Here is an 18,778-nt window from a genome sequence, read left to right as displayed (position 1 = left end):
ACCAAGAGAAATAAATCAGTAGAAACAGATCCAGAAATGACAGAATTGATAGAATTAGAAAACAGCATGTTAAAGCAACTACACTGTTTACTTTGAATGTTCAAGAAGATAGAGGAAGATGTAACTGTGATGAACAGAGAATTTGGAAATGTAAGAAAGCCCAAATGGAACTTCTAGAGATGAAAAATACGGTATCTTAAATTAAAAATACCCTAGGTAAGATTAACAGAGGATTTGACTCAACAGAAAAAAAGGATCAGTGATTTTGAAGACAATAGTGATAGAAACTACCCCAAAGTGAAACAGAAAAGCCTAGAGTGAATAGAGCATCAATAATTTGTAGACCAATATCAGTTAATCTAATATATGTATAATTGGAGTGCCAGAAAGGAGGGTGGCAGAAAAGAAATTTGAAGAAATACTAGTTGAAAAATTTCTAAATTTAGTGAAAACTCTGAACACACAGGTTCAAGGAGTTCAACAAAACTCAAGAAGAAATATGAAGAGAACCCCACAAAGGCACATAAAAATTAAATTGCTGAAACCGGGGTGTAACAATCCTAAATGAATATGAGTGTAGTAAAAGCTTCAAAATACATGAAGCAAAACTGATAAAATTGAAAAGATAGATAAATGTATAGTTGTTGGATACATTTATAAGGTTGTAGATTTCAACTCTCTTTTGTCAGTAATGGATAGAACAAGTTAAAAAATCAATAAGGATATAGAATACCTACATAACATTATCAGATGGATTGATATTCACATTCATTGAGCCCTCCACCCAACAAAAGCAGAATATTCTAGTCCATAAACAAGTCTTAATACATTTAAAAGATTGAAAGTGTATTCTCTGACCACAGTAGAATTAAACTACAATAACATCAAGAAAAATCCCCAGATATTTGGAAATTAAACAGGATGCTTCTCAATAACCCATGTGTTAAAAGCAGTCATAACAGAAATTAGGAAGTATTTTGAACTCATAAAAATAAAACACAGTACTGGCAATAATTGAGATAAAATCTTGTGGAGTGAGAACATGCTTCTGATGTGCAGGTTCCTTTAGCATGGTACTGTGCAAAGTTAGACTGCCCATATATATTGAGAATTGTTAGATGAAGCCCAAGCAATGCATAGAGGAATATTTATAGCACTTAACCCTTATATTAGAAAAGGAAGATCTGAAATGAGTGACTTACATTTCTAACTTAAGAAACTAAGAGAAAACATAGAGCATAGTAAACCAAAGTAAGGAAAACAAAGGGAAAATATAAACCAAAGCAGAAATGAATAAAATAAAACTCAGAAAAACAATAGCAGAAATCAGACTGAAATCTGATTCTTTGAAAAAACCAGTAAAATTGATAAACTTGTAGCTAGAGTGATTAGGAGGAAAAAAAAGATATAAATTACCAGTAGCAGAATATTTCTGTACATACACTACAGATATTAAAAGACTAATGAGGGAATATTATGACTGATGTTATGCCAACAAAATTGATAATGTAGATGAGATGGGAAAATTCGTTAAGAATAAAAGGTACTAAAAATTGATAACCTAAATTACCCTATATGTATAAAGAAATTAAATTTGTAGTCTAAAACAGTTTAATAGTGGAAATTTACTCCCACAGAGCTCATGGATGAATTCCATCAAACATGTAAGGAAGAAATTACACAGACTTCCAGACAATTGAAGATGAAGGAACACTTCCTAATTCATTTTTATGAACCCAGCATTACCTTGATACAAAAATTAGATACAGATATTATAAGAAAATGAAATTACAAACTAAATATTTCCCATGAATGTAGTTTCAGAAATTCTTAACAAACTAAAAACATATTTTATACAGCAGTATCTAAAGAGGATACTATGACTGTGTTAGGGGGAATAATGCCTACCAAGATGTCCCAATTCCTAATGTCTGGAACTTGTGAATGTTAATCTTATAGCAAATTTGAATTTACAGATGTGATTAAGTTAAGGATTTTGAGATAGGGAAGTTATAGTGGATAATACAGGTTGGCCAGTTACAATCACAGGGGTCCTTAGTAAGAGGCAGGCCACAGATCAAAGAAGTAGTGGATGTGACCACAGAAGCAAGTGATTGTAGTAAGGGGGAAGTGTTCAGACCCAAAGAATGTAGGCAGCTTCCAGAAGCTAGAAAAGGTAAGGAAATGGATTTTCCCCTAGAGCCTGCAGAAGGAACCAGCCCCATGATGTTAGTACTGTAAGACTCCAGAATTATATATAAGAGAATAAATTTGTGTTTATGCCACCAGGCTTGTGGTAATTTGTTACAACAGCAATAGGAAATTAGTGTGATAACCTGTGGAAAAGCAGAGTTGGTGTAAAGTTTAACTATCAATATAAATAATCATATTTATACTATAAAGGAGAAAAGCCATATAATTATCTCAGTAGGTGCAGAAAAAGCCTTTGACAAAATTCCATCCTCATTTATGATAAAACTCTCAGCAAACAAGGAATAAGAGAAAACTTTCTCAGACCGATACAGAACATCTATTAAAGAAACTTCTTTAATGTCACATTTAGTGCTGAAGAGATGTAATGCTTTCTCCTTCTGATTTGGAGAGAGAGAGGCAAGGTTGTTCTGTGCTGCTTCTACAGAACATAGTACTGGAGGACCTAGCCTGTGTAATAAGGCAAGAAAGAAATTAAAGGCCTACAGCTTGCAAAGGAAGAAGTAAAGCTGTTTTTATTTACACATACAGGATCATCTATCTAGTAAATCCTGAGCAGTCTATGAAACTACAGAACTATGTGAGTTTAGGAAGGTTGCACTCTACAAAATCAATTATCTTTCCATATATTTCTCTAGTAGCAATGAACAGCCAGAAATTGCCACTTACAGTAGCACCAGAAATACTGCTTGGGGATAAATCTGATGAAGGAATTGCAAGACCTAAATGTTGAAAATTTCAAAACATCAGTAACTTCAGTCACAGTATGTTTTAGTTTGTCCTGCATAGGTCCAAGGGTAGTCCTTTTATATGAAGATCCATGTGATATACATACTGGAAAATTTGCTAATACAGTTTTTATTGCTTTTTCCCCATTCTTTGTATTTTCTTCATTCTGGGGTTCTTCCTGTTTGATTGTCTTTTTCTTTTTCTTTATCTTTTTCTTTTTCTTTTTCTTTTCCTTTTTCAAGTTTATTTGTTTTGAGAGACAGAGTGTGAGCAGGGAGGGAGGGAAAGAGAGAGAGAGAGGGAGAGAGAATCCCAAGCAGGCCCTGGCTCCAGTGTAGAACGTGATGTGGGGCTCAGACCCATGAACCTGAGGTGAAACCAAGAGCGTAACCCACTGTGCTACCCAGGTGCCCCCTGGTTGATTTTCTTACTCTGTTCTCTACATCTCTTAACTTTCTGTTTCCCATCTTTTTATTTGTCATTGATGCAGTCTGTCTAATTTCTTCAGATTTGTCTTTTCCTATGTGAATTCCTTCTACTCTTTAACCTGTTCATTGCACGTGTAAGTGCCTGGAGGTTTTGTTTACTTTGGTGTAAATTTTGAGTTTGACTTCCTGTCTCCTATTCAGCAGGATTCGGTTTTGTTTTCAATTGGTGCTTTTGGTTGTTTGGTGGCCACGGGGCTTTCCACTGTCCTGGACTAGGATTTATACTGATTTCTCTTGAGAGCCTGTACTGTGTAGTTTAAATTCAGATGCCACAAGTGCGGTATCTGTTTCTTAACAGTGACTTGTCCTGCCTCCCTAACCTCAGCTGACAAGAGTTTTACTTCTCTACGATAGCAGGAAAGGCCACTTTCTGTAGACCCCTAGCTTTGCTTTTTCTCATCATTTTTTGGACCTTGGAGATTTTCCTTTTTCACTCTTGAATTTAGCTACATATTAGATATTTTTACAAATTCTGTTTTCTCCAGCATGTTCTTGTATTTTGAGTGAGAAAAAAGTCCTGTCTTTGAGCATAGTGTTCCATGGTTTTGGAAGTTGCTTTTTTTTATTTGTTTTTACATCACTTATAAGATTAGTTTCACTTGTTTATCTTTTTTTAAAGGTTTTATTTTTAAGTAATCTCTAAACCCAACGTGCAACTCGAACTTACAACCCTGAAATTCAGGGGTCAAATGCTCTACCAGCTGAGCCAGCCAGGCATCCCTCATTTGTTTATTTTTACCATACAGGTTTTCTTTTTTTTGTCTGTGGAGGTGACCTCTGTGTGAGACTCTTATTTCCAGATTGTTGGTCCTTGTTTCCTTCAAAATTTATAGTATTTTAATAAAAGAGTGTATTTATTTATTTATTTATTTATTTATCACAAAAACATGTCACTTTCAAACTGAGTTTATCTTTGAATGAATTGTGGCAATTTTTGAGCGTATTTAAATTCTTTTGTTAAGACACACCATCCCAAAGAGTTCAGTTCATTCTTGGCACTGAAGATGATGATGAAGAGCACATTCCGCATGACCTCTTTACGGAAATGGATGAACTGTGTTACAGAGATGGAGAAGAGTACGAATGGAAAGAAACCGCCAGGTAGTAATACTGAGTCTCAGTATTTAGTTGGCTTTTCTTGATTTCTTCTTGTAATGTAAATATAATGAATTTATGAGCTACCTGGTGCTTTGAAATACCGAGCAGAGAATTTCCTTGTGTCTAGAAGTTACATCTTCAGTGTATCTCTTAATTCTCAAAATTCGTTTTCTTAAGGAATACTTTAATACAGCACAGAAGGCGATTATGTGAATTGTACTTTCTAATGTCTTTGATAAGAGAAATACATTTGGAAAAGTCATGATCCTGCTGCATATTTTCAGTTTCAAAGAGAATTAGAAGTGGAAACTATGGAAATTCCACAGCGGGTCACTGTTGCGATAGAGTAGGAGGAGGAGCTGTAAGGTAACCTGGGAGGATAGATACCGTGGACTGTTAGTTTGATTTGCAAAGATGTGTCTGTAGCCAAATTTTGTGGTTGGTGGCGGTGATCTTTGTTTATCTTTAAAAGAACAGGTTTATGTGTTTCATATTAAAAGAAGCAAATAATAAGGATTTCATTATTTATAATCCTCATTATTTATAAAATATTTTTTATGTATTACACATTTCAGATGGCTGAAATTTGAAGAGGATGTTGAAGATGGCGGTGACCGGTGGAGTAAACCTTATGTGGCAACTCTCTCTTTGCATAGTCTTTTTGAACTCAGAAGTTGCATCTTAAATGGAACAGTCATGCTGGATATGAGAGCAAGCACTCTAGATGAAATAGCAGGTTATAGTAGTCTGCCTTTTTTAATATTTAATTTGCGCTGCAATTAGAGGTATTTAAGTTAGGGAAATGTGGTGGAATTTTAGACCCTTGATTTAATAGCTCTGTGTTGAGTTTCCATCCTGTGTGGGACCACATGAGGAGTACACATATAAAGAACACCTTTTGTCTTTAATGGAGTTTAGGAGATTGAGTTAGAAAGTCCCAACTACAGTACCAGCAAGAAAGTGACTAGTGCCATAAGTGGGATATGCGGTCTGTTTCGGGAAATGTAGAGAAAAGAGCTTTTGTTTCTTCAAGTTTTGGACGAAGGTATCTGGGGAGGATCCACGAATACATTAAATGTATTACCTATTTTTAGACTGAACACATGGGAACAAGGAACAGGTGGTACAAGGAAAAAGAAAGTAATCTAAGGAGGAGGAGGAAAAGGAAGAAAGGTCTAGAAAGTATAGAGAGGTATGAATTTCATATCAAAGTCAGTTCCCTGTGAATGTACAGATTTCTTGAGTAGGAGACGTTTACTTTGGCTTTGCAGTGATCGCATAATACAATGTAATATTTTCATTATTTACAATGTAATGTTTTATAATCCAGGGTCCACTTGTATGCCAGTCTCTAGTCATTGTGTTAATGTTACAGTTTACCTGCTAGGTAGGTTGATTCCAGTTTTCTGTTAGAGGACTCTTACAGGTTTCAAAACTTGACTCTTTATCTCAAATTAGTGGCACTGTTTTAAAAAAAAAAAAAGATATAGATATATATTTATTTATTTATAGGTTAAAAGTAGTTACAAATACAGTTATAAAGATAGTCCAGCCCCTACAATAATGTATCATATGGCATTACATCAGTTCCCCCCACCCCCTTCACACCCCGATGTACTCATCTTCCTAGAATTTATTACTTCTTGATATTTTACCTTTTCATTTGCTCACTGGTATTTCTACCTCTGGAGGAGTGAGAGCAGAAACTTGATCTGCTTAGTTAAATGCTATATTTCCAACCATAATAGGCAAATAGTTATTTACTGAATGAAGGAGTCCAGATATCCATCTATAGTTCTGATGAAAAATATGAAGTGAAGCAATAAAATACCTTCATGTTTTAGGAAGCCAGTATTATTGAATATTCACTTTAATAGAATTTATTGTGTCCATAGCAGGAAAGCACTTGCAACTACAGGGAAGCTATTAGTGTGGCCCCTTTATAAAGGGCCCCTTTATAAATAAATAACAGGACTTATTAAAATAAGGGTCTCCTTGTAACTTGTTTATTTTCCTTAGATAATGTTCATATTTATCTTACGTGTACATTATACAATATCAGAAGAGAATAATACTTTCTAGAACTATTTAAAGATCTTATTTTTCAGTAAGGTTCCACTTACAATTTATTGCTTACTCTGTGTTACAGTCATCCAAGTGTTAGCTTCTTTAGTAACAATGGCTGCTATCTATTTATTTTTCTTTCAATAGATATGGTATTGGACAACATGATAGCCTCTGGCCAACTGGATGAGTCCATAAGAGAAAATGTCAGAGAAGCTCTTTTGAAGAGACATCATCATCAGAATGAGAAAAGATTCACCAGTAGGATTCCCCTTGTGCGATCTTTTGCAGATATAGGCAAGAAACATTCTGACCCTCACTTGCTTGAAAGGAATGGTGAGATAAGTTGTGGCATCCAATTTTCGCTAACCCTTCCGCTCTAACAGCATTCCAGTCTAGTACAGTTAGCATTTGGGAGAAGAAAGATATTTCTTACAGATAATTCTTTGGGTCATTTTAGTATCCCTTTTATTCTTTTTAAAAAATAATGTTATCTTTGTATTTAAAACATATCATTTCTAAAATACCATTCTTGACAACGTGACCATTAATCTGTAGAAATCGTTTAGATGAAAAAATTTTAAATTCACTCTAGTTAAAATGGCACATTTAAGTATTGGTGACATACAGAACACTGTCACTATAGCTAATCCTGAATTCCTTCTTCCTATTTATTTTGCTTTTTTGTTTTTGTCAAGAATTCTCGTATAATAAATGAAGGAGGCATAAATTATGATCTGTAAGTTTAATCTTAAAATCCCAAGTCTTGGGTTTAAACTTTTATTATCTGTATTCGAGTTTTTCATAGTGATTTTTCTCTTCGTTTCCTGAGTTTACTTTATTTGCTGCACAGAAACAAGTGTTCTGGCATTGTTTTGATGATTTCACTGCCCTTTATACAGTTTGTGCAAGTTTTTATGGATGTTTTGTTCTTATGCTAGGGATGACCTCCCCGATGTCCTCCTAACCTCTGAGAGTGGCACGGACCCACATGTTCTAGCTCTCCGCCCTCACTCGTGGTCTGGTAGTGGTCATGTGGGATACAGCAGTGTTCTTGTAGCCAGTTACCTCTGTCCCTGTTTTAAGACTGGAGCGCCCGGAGGCTTTGCCTCCCTCTTTTTAAAGTAGAAGAATACAGCCCTGGGGTTCTATTTTGGCTCTCAGAAGAGAGCTCTGAAGACAGTGACTCTGCAAAACCTACATACAAAGGGTTGGAGTTGCTTATGAGGGTCATTCTTGCCTCTAGCTGCTGCCATTACTCAAGGCCTAAAAGGATTAGAGTGAAGAGGAGTGCAAGATGGGCCACAGTATCTTTCTGCTCCTCCTTTCTGTCCCGGCAGTAATAGTATGGCTTTTAAGTGTTCTCCAAACAGCCATTGGTGATGGGATTTAATACATCTGAAGTTTGACAGTAATCGTCTTTTGCAGCTCAGTGTAAACATACTCAAGACCATCTTCTGAGCATTTGACCATTAGAACTCTTTTTAATCTGTTTAAGGTTATGCCTCTGTATACGTAAGTGACCCTAAGAATAAAAGAAAGAATTACACTTACTTCGGGGCGTAAGTGTAATTTTAAAGCAAGCCACCTGTGTCACATTTTACCTCTCGTTTTCATCTTTCATGTAGTGTATACTCTCAACTTTTGGGAAATGAGTTCATTTACTCAGAGAGACCCTATTGAATCTTTTTTGCTCATGTGGATGGTTCCTGATGATTCCCTGATTGTCATTTGGTTCCTTTTAATGGTAACACAATGGCTGTTTTCTTTTAAATGCCGTTTTAGCATGGACATTCTGTTATTTTGTTGTGTTATAGCTGTAAGCTAACAGTTTTTCTGCATGTAGCTTTTGTTTTAAACTAAATGGTGGTGGTTTGTTGATTCATATGTCTTGAGATCTCTTGAGTATTTGGCTTTGATAACTTAGGTCATATGGGATTGTCTGTCATACCATATTTTTCCTAAAATCAGTGTTATTTTACTAAGGTACATGTCATAGAACACGAGGTGTTTGAAATATAAATATATATGACCTTTGGAAATATGCTAGACTTATTTCGTTATTGCCATTGTTGGTGAAAAATACTTTATTATCTAGCTGGATTAAACAATTGTATTATTTAATTTTATCTGCTGTATTAGAAATGGAGGCATATTTCAGGACATGTGTTACTATCTTTAGAGAGCACAAGAATATCCTTTCAAATCGACACTATATTTTTATTTTTAAAAAATTCCTATAATTTGTCTTATGTTTTAGAATTTTACCTGGGAGCACTACCAGTAGATGATGCTCTACTAATATGAAGATTTGATATCAACTTTAAGTTAAGAGTTATTAGCTAATGTCGACTTTTATTGTGAGAGATAATTGTCTGTAGCAGTTCAGTACAGTTTAGGAAAAATACACTGAATATAAGCTATCAGTACTTGTAAGTTTTGTTTAGGGTTTTATTTCTTGGATTATTCTTAAATCGTATTCTCATTTGCTGTTTATTATTTATCAACTTTGCATTGATATTGTTTTTTTTTTAAAGCTATATGATTGGGCATTGTAATTACTAACAGAATATTCCCCTGCCCAGTCTGTCATTTGCATTGTTTTGTATTTTTTGTTTTGTTTTTTTGGATACACCTTCAGGGAATGAATGGTAATTTCAGCAACTTTTCAGTGACTTTCTCACATTTAGAAATCTCATTGCCATGCTAACTCTGATAGCATGGATTTCAAATTTGGGGCTTCGGAGCTTGCAGTTTACATTGTAAATTGATTTTGTGAGTGTGTGTGTGTGTGTGTGTGTGTCTCAATTTGCTTTCTGCAGCGAACTTCATCGTGTTTCATTTATTTGTTTTGTCTCAGGGGAAGGCCTGTCAGCCTCCCGCCACTCTTTGCGAACAGGCCTGTCCGCCTCAAACCTTTCCCTGAGAGGAGAGTCGCCTTTCTCCCTTCTTCTCAGTCATCTTCTTCCTTCTTCAAGAGCTGGAAGCCCTGCAGGCTCAAGGTGTCCAACCCCAGTACCCACCCCTCAGCACAGCCCTCCTTCCAGCCCTAGCGTCAGTCGCCCGACCTCCAGAAGTTCCCAGCAGAGTCAGCCTCAGGCCCCAGAGCTGCTGGTCTCACCTGCCAGTGATGCTGTCCCCACAGTAGTAATTCATCCGCCCGAGGAAGACTCGGCAGCGCCCACAGGCCAGGAGCAGAAGGCTGAGGACAATGTTGGCATGACTCCAGGCAACTATTCATACCCTCCGTGTGCGGTGCCCCCTGCCGCTGCCTCTCTTGCACGCGGAATGCCTCTCAGCACGGAGCTTTAGCAGCAAATGTACCTCATGCTTACAACTTTGACTTGTGCATGGTTTGTTTTCCTTATAGCGTATGGTAGAAGGGAGCGTAATTCTTAGAAAATTTTAACCTCCAAAGCGACTCCAAAGAAGATACACATAATGTAGCCCTTTCAAGAATTTTCAGACGTTTTACAGGTCAGGGCATTTGGATAGTTCAGAAAAATGTAGGAATTTTTAGAAGCGATCTTTCAATTTGCCGTGATTTTTAAAAAACGGTGGCTTTTCTTCTTGTGCGCTTCATTCATGATGTGATGAACGCATGTCGGACATAAGTTGCATGAGGCGATATGCCTCTTAATCTACTGTTCCGTGCTTTTATCCAAAGAGTGCGGTGTATTTTAACCTTCCTGACACAAATAGGATCGAATGTTCTCTTCCTCATTTTGTCTCTGAGAAGATTGAAGTTCTCCAGTGGCTACCTGGAAGGAATCATCATGATTTTAAGGCTAGTTTTATATTTGGAATAGACTTTAATTGTTCTCTGTTGAATGCCATATCTATCTTTAATCCAAATTCACCTTGAAATTTTCAGGACCTGTAGTCGTGGCTATAGCAATCCTGTAGTCGTAGTGAGGATCTCTTTTTGTCTGTGAATTAGAAAAATTATTTCTTAGTGGGTAAAAGGGGCATAATTCATCTACGGTTATATATTATGGTAATATTGGCTCTCTGTAATATATTGGGTATACATATGTTTAAACATCTATATCTTTCCACCCAGTTTATATAAAGAAGTCTTCTTTAGTAACTACTTCTTACTGACAGCTAAGCGTATGACATAGGATTGCGAGCTACTGGTTATCACCACACAGGTATTAATTACTGCATTTTTCCATAATACTGAGAACACCTAACACTTCACTGATAGCTTACGTTTATTATATTGGCCTACTTAATGTCTAGGCAAAGTGGTGTAAGTTAGGTGGATACACCCATCTTCAGAGACTTCAGACTCAGAAAAGTTAAATAACTTCCCGAGTCATGCAACTAACTAGTAAGTGACAAGCCTAAGTCCTCCCGACAAAATCCTCATGGTCCTACCACTAGATGACAGACTTCTCTGTATTGAATTTCCCCAAACATATCAAGTATGTTTCATCAAGGCTCATTGTAGTTGCCAAAATGTATATACTTTTAGAAATAAAAAGATGGAAGTAAGGTGGATAAATCATTGTAACATTAATTATGATGACAGTTACAGCTACTATTGTTTAATATTGTTCCACACACAGTGGCATAATGATATATTAAATATATCGCATTTATAATTCTAACAATTTGATGAGGTTCATCCCTGTTTTACAAATGAAGAAAACAAAGACATTAAAGGTATTAAGATCATACCATAAATGACCAGAGCAAGGAATTGAACTCAGATCTATAATATTTCATTGTAGATTTTGGTACTTCATGGAAAATATATAATGAGGGAACTGAACAAAAAGAAAGAAATAACTAGAATTATTTACTTGGAAATAATTAGCACTCTTTTTTATTTTATTTTTCCTTAAAAAAATCTTTTTTGACTTTTTTTTTATTTTTGAGAGACAGAGACAGAGTGCGAGTGGGGAGGGGCAGAGAGAGAGCGAGACGTAGACTCTGAAGCAGGCTCCAGGCTCTGAGCTGTCAGCACAGAGCCCAGTGTGGGGCTCGAACTCATGAACCGTGAGATCATGACCTGACCTGAGCCGAAGTCGGACGCTTAACCAACTGAGCCTCCCAGGCACTGCTTTTTTAAAAAAATAAAATTTTGGGGGGCACCTGGGTGGCTCAACTGGTGGTTAATCAACTGATTAACCATCTGACTTCGGCTCAGGTCATGATCTCACAGTCTGTGAGTTCGAGCCCCACATTGGGCTCTGTGCTGACAGCTCAGAGCCTGGAGTCTGCTTCAGATTCTGTGTTTCCCTCTCTCTCTGCCCCTCTCCTGCTTGTGCTGTCTCTCTTTCTCTCTAAATAAATAAATAAATAAATAAATAAATAAATAAATAAATAGATTTCTTTCAAAAAATGTTTATCACCACTTTTAATTACAAGGAACCAGCAGATTCCATGGACACTGTCAGTGCAGAGCCTCATGCAGGGCTGGATCTCACAAACAATGAGATCATGACCTGAGCCAAAATCAAGAGTCAGATGCTTAACTGACTGAGCCACCCAGGCACCTTGAACAAAAGTGATTTTAAAGTTAATTCCTTGCATTTGTTTTTACCTGTATCTAGGCATTAACACTCTGCATTTCTTGTTTTACCAGCTTCTATGAGGAGCTATAAATTCTCTATAGTAACTAGGAGGTGACATGAGTTCACAGTGGCTTGTTAGGCCATATTGTTAACGGGATAAAAGTAGCAATTACCTGAAAATCGAGGAGCATTATTAAGCTGCTTTTCCTCCTTTGCTAAAAGTATGCCATGAGATTTAAAGAAAGTAAATTAGAATGGAGGGAAAAGAGGGAATTTCTAAAGGTAAGAAAAAGCTCCTAATTACTGTTTGAAGACATCTATAGAAGGTATGTAATTAAAATAATAGGGACAGCTATATGTTATTCCCTTGTTTAATTGCCTTTGGTGCTTCAAGCACCTAGAAACTCTGGTTGAGTGTCCTTGAAGTCTGATGTTATGTTACAGGAGGAAGGTGGCCTCAGTATCATTTTGGACAGGGAACGAAGTTATTTTCCTAACAGTTCCATTTTAGAGACTAACTACGTGTAAAAGAGTTAAGCTGTTTTGTAGTATTTGCAACAGTCTTCTGACTTTCAGCCGTGGCGCTATTGACATTTTGGGCTGGACATGCCTTTGTCACAAGGGGCTGTCCTGCGCAGTGTAGGATGTCTGACACCATCACGGGCCTCTGTTCACTAGCCGCCAGTTAACACTCCCTAGTTGTGACGACCAAAAATGTCGCTACATCTTGCCAGATGTGTCCTGGCGGACAAAACCTTCTCACTTTGAGCACCTCTGCTCCAACTCCTTTTTTTTTTTTTTTTCTTTTTAAGTTTTTAAAATGTTTATTTTTGAGAGAGAAACAGCATGAGCAGGGGAGGGACAGAAAGAGAGACGGAGACACAGAATCCTAAGCAGGCTCCAGGCTCTGAGATGTCAGCATGTTTCACCGGCTGAGCCCCCAGGCGCCCCCCCTCCCCCAACCACTTTTATTTTCAAACCTTTAGTGACAGAAGACTCTGATATCTGATATCTTTGCTTTATCTTTCTCCAGTTAGATATGCTGTTGTGAGAAAAAAGTGTAAGGGCAAAATAATAGATTTACCAACTATGATTTTTAAATCCGAGTATTGATTTTATATGTACATACATTGCTTCTTCTTTTAAGAAAATACAAAGAAATTCAGTCTTTCTATCTGCGCTAATGATACTTTTAACTTTGGGGAATTTACTCACGTAATCCTGAGCACCAGAAATTTACTGCACAGACGGGGAGACTTCCTTTACTGATTGAGGAAACAGCTTTATCTTAGCTGAGACTGTGAAGGACCACGTAGACAAGATCATGGTGAACAGCTCTAACTTGTACTTGGCATGCCCATTTTAATAGGTTCCGGATGACCAGGTTAACCTAGCCGAATGACTTCGGATCATGTTCTGGCTTTATCAGTATGGGTTCCTCCTCATTTCTTCTTCCCCTTCCCACTGTGTCCTTACATTCCCCCCATGGTCTTATCCTGCTCTTCTCTCCGGAAGCCAGTGGCTGAGGCAATTCTGAGGAATTGCACATGTTTTCTTTTGATTATGCACCTGTGGATATAATACATTTAGTAGTTAGAAGTATATGTACTGATGTTTATGTGCAGCTGCCACCAAGGCCTTAATGATAGTCTTCATTTTCCTGTATGGAAGTCAGTGGAAGCCACTGAAAACTACGGGTCAGCTTTTTTTTCTCCACTTTGGCAGTGTATTTTAATAAAGGAATTAATAGAGGAACGGACCTTGTTCTGGAAGTTTAGAGACAAAGGTCAAAGAAGAGGGATCATAATAACTTGGCTAAGCTAAGGTGGTGAGAAAGGAGCTAAGTTTTAGGAAATAGTGTTTATTTCAGAATTGTTTAACACTTCCAGAGCATCTAGCTAAATAGTTTGCATATGCCTTTTTTTTAAGGTTTTATTTTTAAATAATCTCTACACTGAGTGGGGAGCTGGAACCCACGTCCCCAAGATCAAGCATCACACACTCCACCTGCTGAGCCAGTCAGGTGCCCCAATAGTTTGCATATGCTTTTTATACTTACGGTTTTGGGTCACGGCAACATTCTGTGACAGAGAAGGGGGTATCAAGAAATGTCTTTGGTCATTGAGGTTAAGCAGTAGGCCCAGATGACTTGGTTTCAGTTATTAGTTACAGTGTATTTCAGAAAAATGAAAATTCCATTAGATGCATCAGATGTAGCCCATGTGCTTACAGTTCAGGCGCTTCACTAATACTGACTTTAAAGTTTATAGGATTTAAGCACAAACTGCTTAACTGGATTTCTGTGGATCACTGGATTGTGGTGAGTGGCAGAGTTAAAGTTAAGTCAAGTCTGTTGTAATTCACTCCAGCACCTTTTCTCCTGTGGTACTCTGTGTTTGGGGCAAGATTATATACTCTTGAACTAGAATATCCTGGGTGTTTTTGAAAAAATGAGATACATTTAATGGTAGAAATCTGTGTTACATACTTGATAAATACTGAGATTGGAACTTTTTGCAGAATTCATAGTGGTAATGATTGGGTATAGGCTACAGGTTATTTTTAGGTTATTTTATTGTGAAATATTGCTGCTGAATGTTACTTGAAGTGAGCATTCTAATGATTATCTACTGTTTGTAATCCAAACAAGCTAATTTTACAGGTTTGTCTGAGTCTTAGTTTTAGTGAGTTGAAGTCACATGGCTACCAAGTGGCAGAGAGTGCTGCTTTCTTTTTTTTTTTTTAATTTTTTTAAATGTTTGTTCATTTTTTGAGAGACAGAGTGCGAGCGGGGGAGGGGTGGAGAGAGGAGACACAGAATCCAAAGCGGGCTCCAGGCTCTGAACCGACAGCACAGAGCCCGATGGTGGGGCTCGAACCCACAAACTGTGAGATCATGACATGAGCCAGAGTCGGACTCTTAGCGGACTGAGCCACCCAGGTGCCCCAGAGAGTGCTTATTTCAACACAGATATGTTTGACTATAAAACCCTTAGTCTTTGTTATTTATATTGTAAAAACATTGCTACTATCTTTCCAAGTTCTATTTCTTAGGAATGACGGCAGGAGGCAGCACATAAATACTACCTGAGAAATGAAATTGTTGAGGAAGTTGTTATGGTGGATTTCTGAGTCGCATCTAGGGTTTCTCAGAAAGTAAACGATGTCACTCATGTCAGTGTGCCACATGCAGTGCGATTCGCGTGTATGTCAGATGTGTTAGAAGCACGTTCCCCAGGTACTCGTAGTGTGAGCTGACCCAGATCTTCCATCTTCTGTGCTCCTCACCTACTCACATTTTTTTTTCTTGTTGGCAAAAGACCACCGTTTTCGTACATTCCAGTTATTTTAAATGTTAAAATAAACAGCCTCATTGTTGCTTAAAATTTTACTCTGGTCTTGCTCGTATGGTACTAACCCCTGGCACTTTTTTTTTTTTTTTTTTTAACCTTGCACATTTGCTTTTGATAGATTATCACTTTCAGGATATGAGCAGAGTCCATTTAGAAAGTGAATTTCCTCCTTACTAATTTGGATTTTGTTGTTGTTGTTCTTAAATTCAAATTCAGGTGTTTTGGCCTCTCCACAGTCTGCACCTGGAAACTTGGATAATAGTAAAAGTGGAGAAATTAAAGGTAATGGAAGTGGAGGAAGCAGAGAAAATAGTACCGTTGACTTCAGCAAGGTAATTCTGTCACTCACTGTAAATCTTCATAATCATCCTTATTGAGAAAATCACTGGCAATGTGGCTTTATTAGCACTGATTATGATAATTTTTTAATAGATTGGGGTTTATAAGCCTGCATGTGATGCTTGTGATATGTAACTCAAGTTCAGAAATTATGAGAAGGGTAATAGTCCAAGAGCATTTGAATGACTTTGTTTACTAGTTTCAGGAATCTCGACAAAAGACTATCTGAATAATACGGGATTTCCATCTATAGCTACCCATAGATGAAACTTCAATACCTTTTGAATTACACTCATTTGTTCTGGGGCTGCCCCCCCCACTGGAAAGATTAATTTTGGGAATGATGTTATAGCACTGGCGATTCAGCCTTTTCTTGGCTGTAATAAGATCCCAGAATTACTGTCTTAGGGTGTCAGTATTTTCTGGAATGTCCCTGGGAGACCTAATCGGCGTTTGCCCATGGGTAGGTAAAGGCATGGATTTAAAAACAACTCCCCTATCTGAACTATGATTTTTTTGTTTTGGTAGATGAGTATTTAGATGAAATAGAAAAAGAAAACTTCAAAATTTCAAAAGAGCAGGGCAAGAAACTCCCAAGTTCAAATTACAGTGGACTATAAAGCATACTCTCTGAGTACTGCTTCTGAATCATTGATTCTGTGTGGCTGTTACAATTTTTTGATAGTATCAGTTTGCTTGCTATAAGATGCTCTCTATGTTAACATTGTTGTATCCAATTTAAGACTTTTAATTAAATACGATTATTTCAAGTAAGATTCATTTTTCTTAGGCTTTTTATTTTATGGTGCAAAACCTGTAAATCGCATTTTGCAGAAGAGGAGTGCAAATGATGGTTTGCATTGTAGCTTTGCTTGAGCTACTAGTTCTAAAATTACAAAAGGCCTTGCATAAGGTACATTAACTTATGCAGAAAGGTTACCGTATTTTTAATTCTTCCGGTCTAACTTGATCATATTTTGACTGGTGCTTCTGTTGCTTCAAATGAGTGAGGAGTGTTCCGTAACTATACTGCAATTTATCCCTGTTAAATGGATTAAATGTAACTTACATTATAGATCTCCTCTAGACATGGCAGGTGCCGTTTATTTTTGTTCTTGTGTCACAGTTTTACTTTTTTTTACTTGGCCTATCCTTGTGTACACCTTGTCTCCTGTCGGGCAGGAGTCTGCCTCCTGGCACTGTAGTTGTGGCACACTGGGTGTGGGACTCAAGAGGCCCGCTGTAAGTGCTGCTTTTATTTTTAATAGATAGCCCTGTAAGTGGTTGTTTAGTGATGTGTGTGAAACTGTATATAAATGAAATTCCCATACTTTGATATTCTGTTTATAGCCTTTTCTTTGTAATTATACACAGACGACTAAATTTGATGTTATAGCACTGTCCTATGTCTATAGCAATAAATGGCTATTTATTTTAGTTTTAAATAAAAATAAAAAGAACTTTTTCCACTTAATGAAAATACCGGGGAATACACAGAATGCTCTAAAATAAAAAGGACTTATAAAAAATATGTATAAAACACAAAGGGGCTAATTCATTTCTAAGATTAAGTAAAAGTAATCATGAAATGAATATTTTTTAGCACTGTGTATAATTTCATGAACCATTGTTAGTTTGTGAGCTGTATTTTTGTCCTTAGTAGTTTTTAATGAATAGTGCTATAATCACTGAAAATTTTCTCTAGTTTGTATGTTTGATAACTTAGATCTCTGAAGTAGTAAAGATTATGACAATTAAAACGGTTGGGAGCATTGTTTGATAGATGTGTTTTGCTTGCTTTTTTTGTATTTGTCTACTCCATTCTTTACATGGGTGGGGATTTTGGTGTTTATCCATTAGATCACCAGTTTTGATTAGCAAATAGTAGTCTTGAAAGCATTTTTTTTCTTTCTTATTTCCCTCAAAATAGAGTTATAAATGCCATGCAGATTTGATTTTTAATTATTATTTATTTGTCAATAGGTTGATATGAATTTCATGAGAAAAATTCCTTCAGGAGCCGAGGCATCCAATGTTCTGGTGGGAGAAGTAGACTTTTTGGAAAGACCTATAATTGCATTTGTGAGACTGGCCCCTGCTGTTCTCCTCTCGGGGTTGACTGAGGTCCCTGTTCCTACCAGGTAATGTTCTCAGCATGTCCGAAATCTGAAAAGTTTTATCTGTTGATAAAAGGGATAAAAGCTTACTTTAATTAATATTTTCATTGCACTGGATGCTTTGACTAGTAGAGCATAAAAGAGTTCTCTGTCTTTTTGGAATTAAAAAAAAAAAAACAAAAACAAAAAGAAAGCATCCTTTGAAAAATACTTAGCTGGGGGCACCTGGGTGGCTCAGATGGTTAGGTGTCCGACTTTTGATTGCAGTTCGGGTTGTGATCTCAGGTCGTGAGATCGAGGCCTGTGTCAGGCTCTGGGCTGACAGTGGGGAGCCTGCTTGGGATACTCTCTCTGTGCGCCTCCCCTGCACTCTGTCTCTCTCTTTCTCAAAATAAATAAATAAACATTTAAAAAATAATACTTAGCATTTGTACCTTTATAAGAAGTTTGGTGTTTTAGGAGCTTTGGTTTAAAAGACAATGGTTCAGATTCAGACAGATGTATTATGCCCTGTGGAGTCAGAATGGAGTTGAATCCGGAAAGGTCAAGTCTGACTTAATTTTTCATTTATAGAATGAGGATATGATTACTTCCTCATTGATGATTGATAAGTACCTCTGAATTAAGCAAAATGCTTTGTTCTGACCTGACCAAAATTTTCTGTTCAATATATGTAATTTAAAAAGGGGGACTATCCATAAGAATTAGCAAGTTGTGTTATAGAGGATAATCAGTTTGTTAGTTAACTGATTTAATTATAAACTTAATTGTAAATAAGAGTAATTTTTAAAATCTTTAAAAAATCATTCATATAATATTAAATATGAAGAATTAATTGCCATTTGATTGGAATA

General features: G+C 36.8%; 1 protein-coding gene across 14 annotated transcripts in view; it reads left to right on the top strand.

The window, feature by feature from the left end:
- The window catches only part of SLC4A7 (solute carrier family 4 member 7), a 105,767-nt gene that overhangs the window by 46,577 nt on the left and 40,412 nt on the right, over positions 1-18,778 (top strand). For 5 of the 14 annotated variants that reach the window (XM_027040884.2, XM_027040882.2, XM_053221546.1 and 2 more), the window contains exons 4-9: positions 4,391-4,529; positions 5,102-5,262; positions 6,738-6,926; positions 9,451-9,819; positions 15,685-15,800; positions 17,791-17,948. In XM_027040884.2, the coding sequence (XP_026896685.1) occupies positions 4,391-4,529; positions 5,102-5,262; positions 6,738-6,926; positions 9,451-9,819; positions 15,685-15,800; positions 17,791-17,948 (1,132 nt within the window). The remainder of the gene's footprint in view (positions 1-4,390; positions 4,530-5,101; positions 5,263-6,737; positions 6,927-9,450; positions 9,820-15,684; positions 15,801-17,790; positions 17,949-18,778) is intronic. The other 9 variants (XM_027040895.2, XM_027040891.2, XM_027040896.2 and 6 more) reach the window with 3 other exon arrangements.

The sequence above is a fragment of the Acinonyx jubatus genome, chromosome C2 (genome assembly GCF_027475565.1).
Source record: "Acinonyx jubatus isolate Ajub_Pintada_27869175 chromosome C2, VMU_Ajub_asm_v1.0, whole genome shotgun sequence".
NCBI lineage: Eukaryota > Metazoa > Chordata > Mammalia > Carnivora > Felidae > Acinonyx > Acinonyx jubatus.
This window is presented reverse-complemented; position numbering and strand designations above follow the sequence as displayed.